General features: G+C 48.0%; 1 protein-coding gene across 1 annotated transcript; it reads right to left on the reverse strand.

The window, feature by feature from the left end:
- Positions 1–2,586: 2,586 nt before the first annotated feature.
- Positions 2,587–16,898, reverse strand: lonrf4 (LON peptidase N-terminal domain and ring finger 4). Its single transcript, XM_086139276.1, has 12 exons — positions 16,369–16,898; positions 15,475–15,593; positions 12,103–12,225; positions 11,314–11,490; positions 11,106–11,226; positions 10,961–11,036; positions 10,767–10,881; positions 8,992–9,113; positions 8,756–8,914; positions 6,358–6,520; positions 6,133–6,282; positions 2,587–5,519 (listed from the first exon to the last, which is right to left on the reverse strand). Exons 1-12 carry the CDS (start codon positions 16,664–16,666, stop codon positions 5,370–5,372), a joined length of 1,773 nt encoding a protein of 590 aa, XP_085995402.1. The 5' UTR covers positions 16,667–16,898; the 3' UTR covers positions 2,587–5,369.
- Between the last annotated feature and the right edge of the window lie 246 nt (positions 16,899–17,144).

Here is a 17,144-nt window from a genome sequence, read left to right on the forward strand (position 1 = left end):
TGGATTAAGTCTTAATTTCAATAAAAAGCATCTTCTTTCTGGTTTCACCACTTGCTTTCTTAGGGGCCCATGATGAATATTGAAAAAAAATACACATAATAAGCACAAAGATATAAAATGATGCCACACAAGACATAGGAACAACACACCAGATATGAGCACTGAACCAACCGAAGATGAGCTTGATGAGTTCACAATGCTGGGAATCTTTGTTTAGCAAGGGAGATCTCGTATTTTGTTTATCAAATGACTTTTAGTTTAATTTTACTATATTTTTTTACCATTTGCAAAAAAAAAAAACGCTTAAGAGCGATAATCGCGAGAACTGAAGTTCCTGAAGCGAAGTTCCACTGTGTAACTTGATTCATACACATATATATATATATATATGTGAGTGTGTATGTGTGTGTACCTGTGCCTGTGAATATGTGTTTACATACATATATGTATATATATATAGATATACACACTTGTATATCTATATATGTATATAAATATATATATGAAACACAAATATACATTTATATATACATATATATAAACATATATTTATATATGTGAGTGTGTATGTGTGTGTGCCTGTGTGTGCCTGTGTCTGTGTATATGTGTTTACATACATATATGTATATATATATAGATATACACACTTGTATATCTATATATGTATATAAATATATATATGAAACACAAATATATATATATATATATATATATATCTTTAGTCAATGTGTGCTGGTGCTGTGGCAGAGATGAAAACACAATAGCATCGTTATCTCATCCATCTGTTCTTCTCTGACATGAGATGTCACTCATATAAAATTCCTTCCCGTCGTCTCCATCTTCAGGTGTCCTGGAAGTCTCCTGAGAAGGACCTCAGCTGGTTCCCGGACCGTCGCGTCGGAGGATTTGCACTGTTTTTCGTCGCCTGGCGGAGGTAAGTGGCCGATGTGTTTACCTTGGCTGGGAGAGACAGACGCACAAGAGCTCACTCGAGGGTTTATCATCGCGGTGACACTCGAGGGGATTATACAAAAACAGAAACGAGCCGGGTTTATCACGCTTACACACACACACACACACACACACATCCTCCAAAGTAGAGTCCTGAAACACATGCACACACACACACACTTGTAATTTCACTTGAATCTTTACGAATCGTCTGATGCGGCGAGTAAACAAAACGCCTCCAGTTTCTGAGTTTCCACATTTGCGATGCTGCTTGATGTCCGGCTCCGGCCCGGGCCAGGTTTTGTTCCTATGACAACGGATCTCTTTTGATGCGATGCCGCTCTCCCTCTCTCTCTCTCTCTCTCTCTCTTCCACGCCGTCGTTTCTCGCTTTACGGAGAAAGCAGGCCGGTCTATTTTCGAAAAAGGGACGGACCCCAGTGGTTTGTGCCGTAATTACGGAGGATAATCATTAAAGATTAGCATTTCGCTTTTCAGGACTAGCAAACGCAAACTATCATCCCCGCTCGATTATCACGCTCCGTCTGACCTCGACCTTTGCAGACTGTCTTTATGATTCAGCTCAAACGTATGTGTGTGTGTGTTTTTATTTTTCTTCCTCTATTCAAATGCAGGCATACAAGAATCACCAGCACACACTCGCAGCCACAGCCACTTCTCCCTTCGCGATAACTCCTACAAAACGCCTGTCATCCTTACTCAGCCGCGCACAGGCGGGGAGCCGATGGATCAATTTAGTGCAGAAAAGCGGTGGCATTCTTCAAATGTAATGGGCTTTGATGTCGACGCTGAGCTGCATTACAGAACGCCGGTGGAGCCGGCGAAGCCCCTTTTCATCTGGCGGCTTCCTGTGCACGGGGCGGCTGGCAGGAAGCGCGCCGCGCTCGTGCCGCTCTGCGTTCCCCTCCAGCTCGCGGGGTCGCGTACGTCCGCGACCTCGCGGCCCTTTTCACCTCGACGTCAATTCGCGCTTGTTTCGGACCGCCGTGGTTTCCTCCCCCTGCGGGATTTGCTCCTCCTTGCAGGTGGAAATATTACTTCTAATCTTTTTTTTTTTTTTTTTTTTTTTTTGCGGTTCTATTTACTGGAATTTCAGCGGGACGAGCTCCCTTCCGTTTTGCGGCGTGATTCCGGACTTTCCCTCCGCGGCTCCAGACTGCCCCCCGGTGGACCCCTGCCTGCAAACGCACCACGTGCACAGTCATCCCGAGCGCCGAGAGGGTTACAAGTCGTGCAAATCTCACGGCAGATACTCCAGGTGGAATCCATTTTTGCTTCTTTCTTACAAGCCTCTTTAGTAAATCCGTTGGTGTCTCAAAAAAAAAAAAAAAAATCATACGTATAGCAAAAGAGCAAGTTAGGCTATGCAGTGTGTATGTGTGTGTGTGTGTACGTTTGTGTGTCTCTGTCCATTAATAAAAAGATAAACAGATATAAAAAAAAACCTCACTAACCCCAGCTTACTGTTCTGTATATTTCCTGTGCATCGTGTATTTGCAAGTGTATTTGCAGTCCCTATGTCCTCTATTGTAAGTCGCTTTGGATAAAAGCGTCTGCCAAATGCAATGCAATGTAATGTAATGTAATGTAAAAAAAAACAAAACAAATGATGATGCAGATTTAACTTTGGAGAGCTTTTTTATTAAATGACAACATTTAAGGGCGAATCGGCGCTAATCAGATCAGGATTATCCGCCGACCCGAGGCGAGGAGGGGATACAAATGAGACAAAAATGACTTTGTGTTTTCAGTGCGGGTCTTTGTACACCGGTGAGACTGAGGTAACGGGGCACAGTTTGCAGAAACGAACGCCTTCGCTTCATCTCCCTGTTGTTTTTTCATTTTCGCTCGCTGTCTGTGGTGAGAACGTGTCCAGAGAGCTGCTGCCGAGAACCGGTCGTCCGTTTTTCCGCGGTCGGAGGCAAACGTGCATTCGGTGCATGTCGTTCGGACCGAGCCGGAGGACCCTTCCTGAATCTTCTTTGAAATTAAACTCGTATAAAACCGGTTCCCGGAAATGTGCCGTGATGGAACAGGGTAAGAGCTGCGGTCGACTTTGCCAGAAGAGGAGAGGGGGGTCCGGGCACCGGTGTAAAGCACCGAGAGCGGAAACTGTAGAATTCAAAGTATTTTTTTTAATCAACTTAATAACCGGAGGTGGACGTTTGCACCGTTTACCGACGCTCCTGACTCGATTCTGACCAAACGCATTCAAAAAGTGGGATTTGTGAGCGGCGAGGATAAAGGAAGGGAGGGGGTGCAGAGGAAGAAGATCAATTAAAAAAAAAAAAGAAGGATGACTCCGCCGTTCAGACGCCGGCGCTCTTCAACCAAAGTGAGTCACTGCAGAAATCACTTGGGTTGGCATCGAGCTACGATGCTGGGAAAAGAGCTACAATCCCTTCTGGTCTTTATTTTTTCCTTCCTTCTGTAGTTCATTTCTGCTTTCAAGTCCTTCTGAGTGATTTGGTAACACTTTAAAATGTGCCTTATCGACATTTTACACGAAGTTCAATTATTCCTGATGATCTGGGTTGAGACAAAATATGTTTCACTACTAACAAGCGTCGCAGGCCTACTGATGAAATTACCTTTTAAAAATGTTTTAATTTTGTCAGAAGAAGCGGAGAATAACCTGACATCCATATTTGACGCAGGAAACGAAGATTCTTTCACCGATCCAAACTTTTATTATTCCTCCTGCATCACAGGAAATAAAGGCAACCAATATGTCCTGTGCTGCGGATACATTCTTGTTGTTTTAGTGTTCATCTGCAATCACTAACTATTAATTTAAAGCCTGTATTGTGATCTGTAGTGACAGTTACCATTATAAAGTGTTACCAAATGTTTAATTTTAGTTGAAAACGGAAGGCTGAGCTTTACTATGAATGCAAATTTCAATGAAAATGAAGCCCGATGCCTTTCGTTATCCAAAATTCCTTCAATCGACCACGACTTTATCCGTCGGGTGGAACAAATCCGCGAGCGTCGAATCCCGACTCGCTTCCGTTCATCGCGTTCGTCGGCCGGGTTCTATCGTAGCGGATACGATGGCCGAAGTGTGAGTTCACTGTCCGGCGCGCCGAAAAGGAATGAGGGTCAAAAACTGACATCCCTGATGGATGGAGACGAACGTTAACAGTGACTATTCCCAGTAAAATATACAACACAGAAATATTTATGGCACGTAAATCAAAACAAAAAAAAAAAAACAAACAAGCTATTTCGCTTCACCCAGTTAAGCCCATGTTGTTAGCGTAAAAATAATACAAAGCATTATTGCATTTACATTCTAGGAATGTAGCACTCGGTCAGTGGATTCAAAATTAAAAGGTTGTAAATGAGCGAGATCGTCCTCTAAGACGTGCGGGTCATGTGACGAGGCGGCCCAGGCGCTCGCGGGCGCCGCCGCCGCCGGTGGCGTGAAGCGAGGAGACACAGCACGGGCCAGAGGTAGCTGTTGTGGCCGCCCAAAAGTCACTGCTTGCAAGGGAGGAGGAGGAGGAGGAGCATTGGCACGTCCCCGTGCCGACGCTAAAATCGTAACCTCTGCGCTTCGAAAGAGTCACGGCGCCACATCGCGGGAAAAAAAAAAAAAAAAAGACATAAATCCAAAGAGTCGAATCACTGCTTATATACAGCCGATTTTCCACGCGCACCGCATCCGAACACACACTTCACACACTAGCTTCCATTTCTTTGCGAAATAAATGACGCTAAAATAGATTCAAGTGTCGCTCTCTTTCGTTTCTTTTTTTTTTATTTTATTGCGATAATCACTAATACTAACGTGGGCTATTTGAACGCGATCGGAGCGTAGAAAAGCCGCGGTGGGTTAAAAAAAAAAAAAAAGGCGAGTATAACAAACATCGGTCCCTAAAAGGACGCGTGGGATTCCCACATTATATCAACGCTAATCTGCATAGTCACAAAAACAGAGTCGAATGCGTGTGTGTGCTTTGGCCGTTTGTGGTGCGATTAAAACCCACAAAATACTGACACCTGGTGTCCGATCTAGAAAAGAGCATTTTGAAGGATGGGCTGGTTTTTTTTTTTTTCTTTTAAACTGGATTGAATCTCGGTGGGACCTGAACTGGAAGCATCTTTGGTCGCGCCCCTTCCTCCCTCCCACCCCGCCACAAATACGTGATTTTTCAAGTGGGGGGGGGGGGGGTTTGGGAGCGGAAAGATAATAACCAAAATTGTCATCCGGCGTCCCTGCGCGACCTCGCTGCTTCGGCGGTGACGTCGCAATTTTCTCGTCCTCTCACACTCATCGAACGTTATTGTGCAACTGCGGCGACGTGCGTTAGCCTCCCTCCGGCGTCTGGAGTCTGCCATGTTTCGCTCGGGTAAAGCTGTGACTGGAATAACGTGGGTGGGTGAGGGGCGGGTTTAGCTCTGAGAGAAGTACTCAAGGATGAGGCGTAGATGTCCCAGGCGGTCTTTGAGCGAGGTCAGAGACAGGACAGTGGTCTGATAGGCCGGGTCCAGCTGCAGGACGGACAGCAGCCACCAGCACCAGGCGGGACCGTTGGACGAGGCCTGGAGGTCGGAGAAGATCGGCGGTGAAGATCGGCGGTGAGGATCAGCCACCTCCGCCCGCTTACAACCCCCAAATAATGAGATCGGGCGTGTTTCCCGTCTCTGACGCCGTCCTGGGATTTGTTTTTCCCCCTCCATCTTACATCCAATGCAGATCATTTTCCAGAACATTCAAGTTATCAGGTCCCATGCTAACACCTGAGGCCGCCCCGCCGTGCCTTTTCCTCTGTGATGTACATTCACCCAGTGTCCGGAGGTGATCTCTGGAATTATCTCTGACGTTAGCAGAGATAAGGACTGATTTATCACTTGCACACACACTGGTTTGGTCTCCAGAAGCTTCTCTGGATGAACCGGCATCTTGAGAAGACACCCGGACTCTGGGTTGCAGCGTTCCAGAGGAAAAGAGAAAAAGAAATTCCTTTCCAGATCATTTGATTTCGGCTAATGGTTGACCAGGTGTTGTAGGACGCCATGGAACCACGTAATGGTTGATCTTTCTCAAGGTTCTGGCCTCAGGTTCTACTTCTAGGTTCTTAACTGAGTCCTCTTTGTGTCAACTGGATGGATGGATGGTTTTCTGTGCACGTGAGCGTCCCCGTGAAACCCCTACCTGGATGTTGGCCTCCATGCTGGGCATGCTGCCGTACTGCCTGGTGATCTGCTCCCGGATGCGTCCGGCCAGGCGCTGGTACCAGTCCTGGGCCTGCTGGTAGACGCTGTCGTGGAGCCGCTGCAGGATCTCCAGCTCGCTGCCGTCCACCTGGGAGACGGAGACGCGGCGGGAGATTTATCGTCAAACCGTCCGACGAGCCGCGACGGGTTCCGATTTGGTCACCTTGAGGTCCTCCAGATACTCGATGTCGGCCGTGTGGTAGCCGTCCCTCTGGCTCCTCTTCAGGACCCTGAACCTGCTGCCGCCCACCGTGTCCACGTAGGACCTCCCGTCGGGGAGAAGCTCCAGACTGAGGATCTCCAGCATGCAGCCGTAATCCGCGAACCTCAAAGACACAAGATAGGAACCGAAACGCTCAAGCTTGTTTTTATTAACACGGTACTGCTAGTTATTAGTGTTGTTGTTGTCGTGACAACCACTACTTTACAAACTGACGCAACCTTCACGTCCCTGAACATATCCGCTTACAAACGGGCTCCGCTTACATAAAGCTTGGAGGTCCACTGTTTTGCCAATTGGATCGGCTGAAGCCTTCAAGGGGTTTTCAGATGAGTTTCCACCAAGTGTGTGTGTGTGTGGGGGGGGGGGGGGGGGGGGGGCTTGGATATCTGGAAGGTTGACCCTGTCAGTCACACGTCTGGACGATGCAGAGTCTCCAATGAATCTCCTGCATGTGTTTGGCCTGTGGGAGGAACAACATGGAGACTCCACACAGGTAAGGAATCCATCCAGGGACCTTCTCGCTGTGAGGCAGAAGAGCGAACATCTGCTCCAACCTGCCGTCCACCAGACTAACACCTTCTGATAACGTGGTAATAAATTGGAATTTTCCACGTAGATGGTCACAGTTAAGGAGAGTTGATGTGAAATAATTATTCTCCGTTCCTCGTCTTGCCCGAGGCTACAAGTCAAGGTACCATTTCATATGGGATGACTTGACACCACAACAACGGGCCGTGCACATATGGACCTGCTCAGAGCTCCATGATGCTTCCACACCATGTAAATAACAAACCCATCTTGGTAAAACCAGTAAAATCATAGCGTAATTACCTCGAGCTAACACAAGTCCAAGTTTCCCTTTGTTTCAGTGTAAAGGGAGAACGGGAAAATGATAATAATCTTCCTATATAATGAACTGTTCCTTTAAAAATACATGACCAACTGAGATTCTTAAAGGAAAGTAAGTGCAATTTCAACAACACTATGCCTCACTTCTCTCTTCTCGGTTCTTCTTATATTTTGTTGTATTTTTTCGCCATGGCGAGTCTCACATCGGCACCGAATCTTGCTGCATCCACACCAAGCATACAAGTTTCTTATTAACCTCAAGACACAAACAAGAAGTGGTATATTTTTCTTGGAAACCCCGACACTCCATGTCAACTTTTCCCTTTTTTGACAACATCTTGCTGATGAGAACAGAACATTTCTAAAGAGTAAAAATGCCATTTACAGACCCAAATGCCACATTGCTGCCATCTGCTGCAAGTTTTGAGTCACATCTTATTGCGCCGTGTTGCTAATACTGTCTAAAACAATGCACCCCTAGCAGACAATATACAAACTGCACTTTTATTTTTAAGAAGTAGTTTTTATGTGCCGCTTTTTCCGCACTATAAGGCGCACCTAAAAGCCTTATATCTTTTCAAAAACCAACAGCGCGCCTTATAACCCAGTGCGCCTTATATGTGGATCATTATTGAGCCACAAGAGGTCTCGTAACTACGGGAAGCAGCCGCCGACTCCATTTTCTCCTGTAGAAGAAGTAGCGCACGATGCATCCTGGGATATGTGCGAAAAGAGTGCATTTTCTATTTGTGTGTGTGTGTGTGTGTGTGTGTGTGTGTGTGTGCCCTAAATGGCACATTTCAAGAGACACGCTTACGACGCAGAGTTCAAATTCACGCAGTAGAACACGGGAATAGAGCAGCGGACAGAGAATTCAACGTTAACGAATCAATGGTGCTGAAGTGGAGGAAACAACAAGATGCCCTGCGCCGAGTAACGAGGACTAAACAGAGTTTCCGAGGAAACAAAGCGAGGCGGCTACAGTTAAGATGACAAACTTGAACAGAGCACAGCAAGCAGAAGCCACACCAAGGTCACTATTTGAATGAAGCAACGGGGCGAGCACGCCAACTTAACATCAATGGATTTAGAGGCGGTCCTTCTTGGTGCTTTCGCTTTATGAAAAGGTTTTACAAAAATGTGAAAATGCACTAACTTGTTTTGGGAGTGAACGAGTTGTCAGAACGTTGGTTTGTATTCTATTAATAAAGTTTGACTGACTTTTCTAACTGTTTTGTTGACAATCCCTTTAGCGCAGCTCCATTTAGTGGATGCATAACCCCAGCCACTGCAGTAGCTTTTATTTTATGCGCCTTATAGTGCGGTGCACCTTCAATATGAAAAATATTTTAAAATAAGCCATCCGTTGAAGGTGCGCCTTATAATGAGGTGCGCCTTATAATAAGGTGCGCCTTATAGTGCGGAAAATACAGTACTTTTTTCACTCCTGCCCGGGAGTGTGTTTGAGTAGCCAGAGGGGTTTGTTTACCCTTTTCCATGTTCGTAGCTGCACATGCCGAACTTCTTGGTTCCCGTCTCCATGCAGCGACGCATCATCAGCCTGTAGCGCGGCTCAAAGATGTGCAGCGGGCAGGGCACGCCGGGGTAAGCCACCGTGCACACAAATATGGGGATGTCTTTCGTCAGACTGCAGAGGAAGAGACGGGACGGCGTCAGAGGACACGATCGGTGAAAACCCGCGATATTTCCCTTCCGGTTTCCTACTTGGACAGCTCGGCCATCTCGGCCTCGTGGACCTGCTTCCTCTCGGACAGCTGCGACGGGAAAAGCTGATCCATGATGTCCTGGAGCAGAGCGGTGAGCTTGTACTTCCTGTTTTTCAAGTACTGGGAAAACAGAGCACGAGAAAAAGAAATTAACAGTCAATTTAAATCGAGTTAGTCCTAATTACTGGAAAATAAACACGCGATAAGGATTCTGATAGCAATCTATAGCGACAGACCCATGCAATGATGGAAACTGGTAGAATTTAAGACGTGTCCGACAAAATCCACCATCTGGAAGTCTAAATCCAGACGTTTGAATGAGGTCACGAATTCAACCACCAGGATACTGGTGAACAGAAGAGGTGCCTATCAGCAGATAAAGCTGCGGGTCATAGTCCTCCCCTCCACCTCAGTGGGCGTTCGCGGGAAGGTAAATCACATTCCTAGAAAACCAGAGAGCAAAACGGAGGCTGCGCTCAGAGCCTTTTCTCCACCGACGTGACAGAGCTGGAGGTCCGAACCCTGGATCTCCATCTGGTGACAAAACCAAAGCCGCGGGAAATGGACAAAAGGCACCGGGGGAAGTGCTGGTTATTCTTTGGTGGGCAGTAAAAGCAGAGATATGGACTCCAGTGTTGCAGGGAGAAAAAAAAACCTGTGATGATATAAACCTCCACTCTCAGTCGGGTACCTCAGCAACGATGAGTGTGTTCAGGAAAAAAAGACACACACAAACACACACACACACAAAGTTTACGTCATGTCAATTATATTCAGTGCGTTACACAACTCTTCTAACGGTCAAAACAAGAGATAGAATCCAAACAAGAGACCCCCCCCCGCCTGCACACACACACACACACTCACACTCTCTCACGCACACACACACACACACACACACACACACACATACCACTTCCTCCCTCCCCTCTCTGCAGCGCCCACCCAAATGACTCATTATTTAACCTTCAGTGGAAGAATCTGGTTCATCCCCTTCCTCCCCACAAATCATCACCTCATTGGCCAAACAAAAGAGCTAATTAATGGCGGGCTCGTCTCCTTCCCCTTCTACCAGCTCCGCCCAAAAACCCCCAAACACCAGCGGGCATACAGCTCCATCTGGACCTCCAGGGGCCAAAGGTATGGCTCGGACCGAGCGGCGAGCGGCTCAGCGCAGAATTCAAATAGAAATCCAAAAATGCACTGCGGCAAAGTAAGAGGTGACCTGTGGAGTTCACAGAGGTGAAAAAAAAACGAGACGTCCAAGATGAGACCCACGGCTCCGTTCGCTGAAGCCACCAATCTGACTAGATCTTCCTTCTGCTGTGCAGGAACCTACTGTTACTACCTATGACAGCAAGGCAGAACACCCGAGGAACTACGTCGCCTAGGGTATCCTCTCAACCGCAAAAGGAAACCTCGAGGACCTCTGGCAGGAGCTGACGTGCATCTGCATCCCTGATCTTCCTACGAAAGAAGAAAAGCATGGACTTCCTCTGAGTCGTCTCTGGCGAGGTCTTGTCGACGCTCGAGAAACAATCTTGGCCAGCCTGTCGTGAAATACCGCAGCTAAATGACATCAGGACACGTATCTTCCTATTCTCACCTCAACAGCGCGACCGCAATTCCTGAAACCTTCATTGACATCCGTTTAAAACCTCGCGTGCCTTTTCGAAACAGATGAAACCTCAGCCCTCGCACACAGGCCGCTACCAAGGCGGCGACATCTGCACGTCAGCAGAAACGCGCTGCGGCGGCAGCCGAGGCGGTTACCTCTTGAAGTGGCTGTTTGCAGAGCGGGCAGCGGAGGTTGTGGTCCAAACTCCTCTCGATGCAGTTTTTGCAGAAGGTGTGACCGCAGGGAGTGGTGACTGGCTCAAAGAACAACCTGCGGGGGAGAAGACGGGACGTGATGCGACCGGATGAAGAGACCGGGATTCGCTGGACGGAGAAGCAAAGAACCGGACCTGATGCAGAGAGGACACTCGAAGTCGGACACGGTGAGAACCGCCAGGGTTTTCTCTCTGCCGGCACTGTTTTCTCCTGAAACGCAGAAAACGTCATCCGAGACCGATCATTTAAACCACTGCCGTTTCGGTTCGTAATGCAAACCTCTGCCGCGCCCGTCTTCCCTCCTCGTCATGGTCATCTCCTCGTCCTCGTCGGCGGCGGGGAGGAAGGAGACGGCCTGGCAGAGGCTGAGGCAGCACTCGGCGCTGGAGTCGTGCTTCCCCTTCCAAACACAGATTTACAGTTTACACTTGGGTCGGCGCGAATGCGAGCGCGGGTGGAGTTGGTCGACCTGGTCTGCAGAGCTGACCTGATGCGCGTCGCCCTGCCCGCTGCCTTCTCCGACGTCCCCGCCGGGATATTTGACGCCGTCGGGGAGCGCCGGCCCCTGGCTGGTGATGGGACACGGGGCTTTCAGGTACTCGGACAGCACCTGCAGGATGCAGGACGCCTCCTCCGGCACGGTCACGCCTTCCGCCACCAGGATCTGCAAGGTAGACCCGCGTCATCGCACAGCCGACGACAACGCCGGTGGAACGGAAATGGAAATGCCGCGAGGCTTTCAAGCCTTTAGAAAGGCCTCTTCATCAAAGATGAAGCACCGTTATGATTCACTCTGCACGCGTCACGAGGGTCGTACAAGGCTACTTCCTGTCGGCACCAGGTGGGATGATGTTGGCTGTTTCTGCACTCTCGTGATGAACGTCTGGAGGAAACCAGCGCTCCACTTTCCATAAACCTTTTCATGTGATTATTATAATGAACTCGTACAAAGGAAGCAAACAGACAAATGTAGGCGGACAAATTAAAGCTAAATGTTACGAGTGCTATAGCTATTACTGTATCAGGGATGCGATTAGCATGTTGCTCGTGTCTGCTGATGGGAAGGAAATGATGGGTCTCAGTAGATCATCTTGAAGAGTGTCGTCCAGACCTGCTCCGATGGAAATGTCATCAGTCGACTACGTTGCGATTTGGTGCCAAATAAAGAAGATTTTTGTTTGAGCGTTCATTAGAGACGGGGATTTGGGCCGGTAATCTGCTAACCGCTCCCCTTTTGCCTCCAGGAGCCTCCTGACCTCCACGGAGGTGAACCAACCTTCTGAATCTGGCTCTTCGCAGGAACAAAATCAGCTTGTAGTTTCAGGCAACGGTGGAACTGGACAAGGGCTTCGGTCTTCTGACCCATTTCCAGCAGTACATTCCCTTTGTGAAAGAAGCCCTGCACAAAAAGAACCCTCATCAGTCGGAATATACATCAGCATATACAGCAGTCCCTAAAGATATGCATTTAATTGGTTACAAAAGAGGGATATTAATATAGGAAACCCTGAAAAAGAAGGATATTAATAATGTTAGGGACATCATAGTTATTGTAAACTTATTGTGTTGTAATATGAATCCTGAGCTCAGACAGAACACTGCAGATGGCTACCAACATGGACGCTGAGCCACAAACATTGATTATTAAATTAAAATTAACTTGATTCACTTACAGTTTATTTTAAAATTTCAGTTTCCCTTTCTTTTTTGTTTCATTTTCCTCTGGATCACTGTCGCTAAATAACACGCATCTCTTTAAGAATTCATGTAATGAAGTTCGCTTCGGCCCAGACGGGTGGACAGGAACGAGTTTTTTAAAAAATTACAGAAACGACTCATGACATAACGGCGTACAATTGGGGCGATACAGGGCTACTTTGCACTTTTTCTGGGTGTTTTCACTCAATGAAATCAGTCAATTTCTGACAGAAGCCCAACATTTCTTTAATTTCGGCTATTGTAACCTCCCCCCCACCTTCTTCCTCCTCGCCGTTGAAGTCGTCTAGCTCACTGTAGGATGCTGCGGCGTCACGACGCGTATTCGAGTTGCGGGAGCTTCCTTGGCACGTACAGCGCCAATTTCGAATTTTGACTCTCGCTATTTGTATCACAAATTATATTTTGTGTTTCCTCAAACTGCGCTTCGTATCTTAAAAAACTCGTGTCTTAGGCTAAGGCTTTGCAAAAAAATAAACGGTATGAGTTTCCCTAAAGTGTCCTTTATTAAAGGATCCTCGACACAAAGGCTATCGGATACACTTACATCAGGGGTGTCAAACATACGGCCCGCAAGGGAGTTTGACCGGCCCGCAGGATAATTTGAAAGTGCAAAAATGCATAAAAGACAAGGATTTAATTTTTTTAATTAAATGCAATTCGAGAATTTTCCGTTAGGAGGCGCACTATTTTGGTCAGAGTTAGACGGCAATCCGCATCACTGAGACGGACCAATCAGCAGACGTTATCAATGTACCACCTGCTGCTTGTTATGATGTTGTTTCTACCCTGTTCTCCACCTCCCCGCTACGCCCTCATTAGCCAAAATGTCGTTATCAAAACAGAGAAAAGCAGTTAAAGAGTGTCGAATTGTCAAAGAAAATTTGACTACCTCCTATTTATTTACGGAGACGCACGGGAAACCTTTGTGCTTGGCGTGTTTGCAACAATTTTCGGTATTTAAGGAATATAATATACGGCGCCACTACAAGACTCATCACAGCGAAAAATATGACAGCTTGCAAAGAAACTGAGAAGAGATAAGATCAACAAATTGCTGGCGGGTCTGAGGAAACAGCGTCCATTTTCACCCGTGGCTGAGAAATCAGTGATGCAGCAGTAAAAGCCAGCTAGCTAATTGCTAGCAAAAATGTGCAATTTAATTTTAGTCACCAGCTTCACTACTGAAGAGTATGGTGGAATTCTACTGTTCATGCAACTCCATACACGTTCAGTGTGTATTGTATGTGTTTGCATGTTTCATGTATGAAGTCTACACATTTACAGGACAGGTGAATACTTTCTTCCTTACACACTTAATAGCACTCTTTTTAGTTTGGAGGGTGGAGGCAGGGATTCAATTGAGATTTTATATGCACATGTGTAAATAGTTTAAAAATCCCTGTCTTTGTAAGTCTCATTTAATCTTTAAGTGCATTACTATATTTTTCAATACCAATTACTTGTTAAAGTTTTGTGCCTTTGTACGATCAGTGGGATCTCATGATCACATGATTGCAATGCAAACATGTGAATAATAAAAGTAAATTGCACTTTTGTCTAAGGAAATATGAGGTGTTTCATGAAATGTTTTGTAAAAGGATTGTTCATAAAATTCCAAAAATTTCCCTATGTCCTTGTACTTCTTCACACAAAAACAGAGGAAAGACATGATATTTTGGTTATCTATTGCTGAGTATGCCATTATTTTAATGGTCCGGCCCGCTTGACATCTACCTAGGCCGTATGTGGCCCGTGATGAGGAATGAGTTTGACACCCCTGGCTTACATGTTCTGTGTCTGCAGGCCATCGGTGGCGGTTACAAAAGTGCGATGAAAATAGATGTTTCTGCATCATGGCTGAGCTCTCCACTACATTTAAGTGAGCTAATGAGGTGTCGGCATGCAGTAGGTGGCATTTTGCAGACATCGTCCCCAGTTTCGTAACGGCAGAGGCTTCATCGAAACAGGATTTGCATGCGGAGGACGGACGCCGGGTGAGGAGCGAGGGATTTCTGTCCCATGATGCACCTCGCGACTTCATCCCACTCTTCCCATCCTGTCTGCACCGGTGTTCACCGGTACACGTTACCTATTCATCCACTGCAGACGCCCCTCCACCATTGCTATTTCTTACATGAATATCCAAGCTTTTATTAGCTACAAGCATGTAATTGTTAGCACTGAGAATGAGTCCATCAGAGGGACGGCACATGTTAGATCTTTGGGAGAGAAGGTCTGAGATGGTTGGGTCATGGACAGAGGAAGGATCGTGAATCTATTGGTAGACGGGCGCTGGAGTTGGAGGTCTCGAGGACGACCAGAGAAGATTCATGGACGTCGTGAGAGAGGATATGAAGTTAGTTGGTGTGAGAGAGGAGGATCCAGAGATTGGGTTCGATGGAGAAGGTGGATTCGCTGTGGAGACCCCTGAAGGGGGACTACATTTAGATGAGGGTGTTTTCCTTAAAATTGTTTCTCTGAAAATGATGTATCATAAATGTTTGCATAAATATGATCAAACTCTACCTATTTGTCACAATGCAGTGCAAACTTTGGGATGGGGCACAAGGGCAGCTGTGGCTCAGCGGGTACAGCAGAGAGGATATGAAGTTAGTCGGTGTGAGAGGGGAGGATTAGGAGAACAGGCTTCGATGGAAAAGCCCAAAAAGAAGACGACAATGTCACTGTTAGCGCTACTGGTATTAGCGGTGTTAGCTCGTCTGAGCCGTCCCAAGTCTTCTGGCTATCACATTCTTGCTTTCCACATCACTGTCGAGGCAGAAGGCCGCCGTCTTCAAGTGTTTGCACGTGTGGGAGTGTGGTGTTTCTGTAGTCCAGACCTTCGGACAGCGGCGCAGAAATAAGATCTGACCTGGTTTGGCTTTCTAAAGGTACGAAGTTAAAGGCCGTGACGCATCCCGCATCTCACCTCCATCCAATTGGGACGAAGGCAGCAGAGGTAGTCGAGGTCTTTGAGGGCGTCGGAGAAGTTCAGCAGGCCCCGGTTAGCTTCGGACCTGAGCAGCTTCAAACTCTGGTCATCTGGAGCTGGAGATGCAGAGGGAGAATCGATTGAACGTCTCGCGACGTGTATCTGGCCACTTCGATCCATTTGATCGAAGCTTATTTTGAAAACATTAATCTGGCGATAGTGCATGGCTGGGCGGAAGTTAAATGTTTGTTAAATTCTAAAACATCCAAAGGGTTGGGCAGGAATTCCCAGAATGCGGTCAGACATGCATCACAGGAGCCGCTCGAACCCCCGGACAAAGGCCTCGATCGAAGGGAGCGGGAGCCCGAGGTAGAAAACATAAAAACGTATCAAACTTGCGAGATTTGTTTTGGAAGTGGAACTCCAAGTGCCAATCACCTCAGGTGGCCCTCGGTGCGAGGTGACGTCACCGACAACCTGCCTTACATAAGAGTGCGACGGGAAGTTCATGCCATTGAAGCCGGAAGGGGTGAGTGGACACACCCCTCCTCCCACTCACCCACCCTGGACAGGTGTCACTTCCACCTCCTCAATGTTTGTCAAAACATACAATGCGTGCAGAAGTTCCTCCTGCAGCTAATCTTCTGGGGTCCCCCCTCCGCCTGCAGACGCTGATAATGACCGACGGACCACACACATACACACACACACATACACACAGCTCCACCCGCCCTCCCTGCAGCAGGACAGCGCTCCGGCGGCTATTGTAGTTTGACAGTTACGCAAAAAAAAGGGGTAAATTCTGCGCTTTGGCACCGGCCGCGCGTAAAAATCAGCCTTCCTTTCTCCTGGAGAGGGTTCGACGTTTGCCAGCTTTCTCGTGCACGGTACCTCTCTCCATCCACTCGTCCACGATGCGCAGAGCTTCCTGGAACTCCTTGGCTTTGAGCTTCTCCTGGACGCGGCGCTTCCTCCTGGCCTCGTCGGGGAAGCACTTCTCCACCACGCCGATGAGCAGCACGTTGTTCCGGGCGCCGCGCGTCTCCCGCGGCCGGAGCCTCTCCTTGCACTCCGGGCAGCGGGACGGCAAGAAGCCGCCGACGCAGCGCCTGCAGAAGGTGTGCCCGCAGCACACGGTCACCGGCTCGGCCATCAGGGCCAGGCACAGCGGGCACCGCAGCAGCTCCATGGCGGCCGCGGATGGGAGGGAGTCGGTCAGCGTTGGAAAGGGACAACCGGACGCGCTGGGGAGTCGCGGCGGAGGCGGCGGCGCATTACGTCCTCCTCTCCCCGGGGCAGGTGAACACCGGATCCCGCGTCCTGCGCGGCGCGCCGCGGCCCCGCGTCTCACCGAGCCCACGCCGGGAACGACGCGCCGGACATTAGTTAACGCTCCGTGACCGAGTTCGTGGAGCCGCGTCACGCCGCCTGTGTAATCCCCAAAGCTGGGTTACTGTGTAACACCATTACGTTACATAAATAAAGACCACGTGACCCGCCAGCGGACGATCTGATTGGTCGACGCGCTCGCTTTCCTCCCCCTGTTGTGAAACCCAAAGAAGCCGGGTTTCATAACGCCGTTGCGGTGGCTTATTATGGGATGTTTATGGAATATCAAACACCTGAGAGGGAAATTGACAGCTTTTTTAATTCCCTCCGAGGACATA

This window comes from Fistularia commersonii, chromosome 31, assembly GCF_037954325.1.
Source record: "Fistularia commersonii isolate RoL2024-O1a breed Wild chromosome 31, RoL_Fcom_v1.0, whole genome shotgun sequence".
Taxonomy (NCBI): Eukaryota; Metazoa; Chordata; class Actinopteri; order Syngnathiformes; family Fistulariidae; genus Fistularia; species Fistularia commersonii.

Excerpts from the sequence above, each read along its gene's own strand:
- lonrf4 (XM_086139276.1), bottom strand. The coding sequence starts at position 16,666 with ATGGAGCTGCTGCGGTGCCCGCTGTGCCTGGCCCTGATGGCCGAGCCG. Across the intron at positions 11,491-12,102 it reads CGAAGAGCCAGATTCAGAAG|ATCCTGGTGGCGGAAGGCGT; the intron begins GTTGGTTCACCT and ends TCTACCTTGCAG. Across the intron at positions 8,915-8,991 it reads GAGATGGCCGAGCTGTCCAA|TCTGACGAAAGACATCCCCA; the intron begins GTAGGAAACCGG and ends CTTCCTCTGCAG.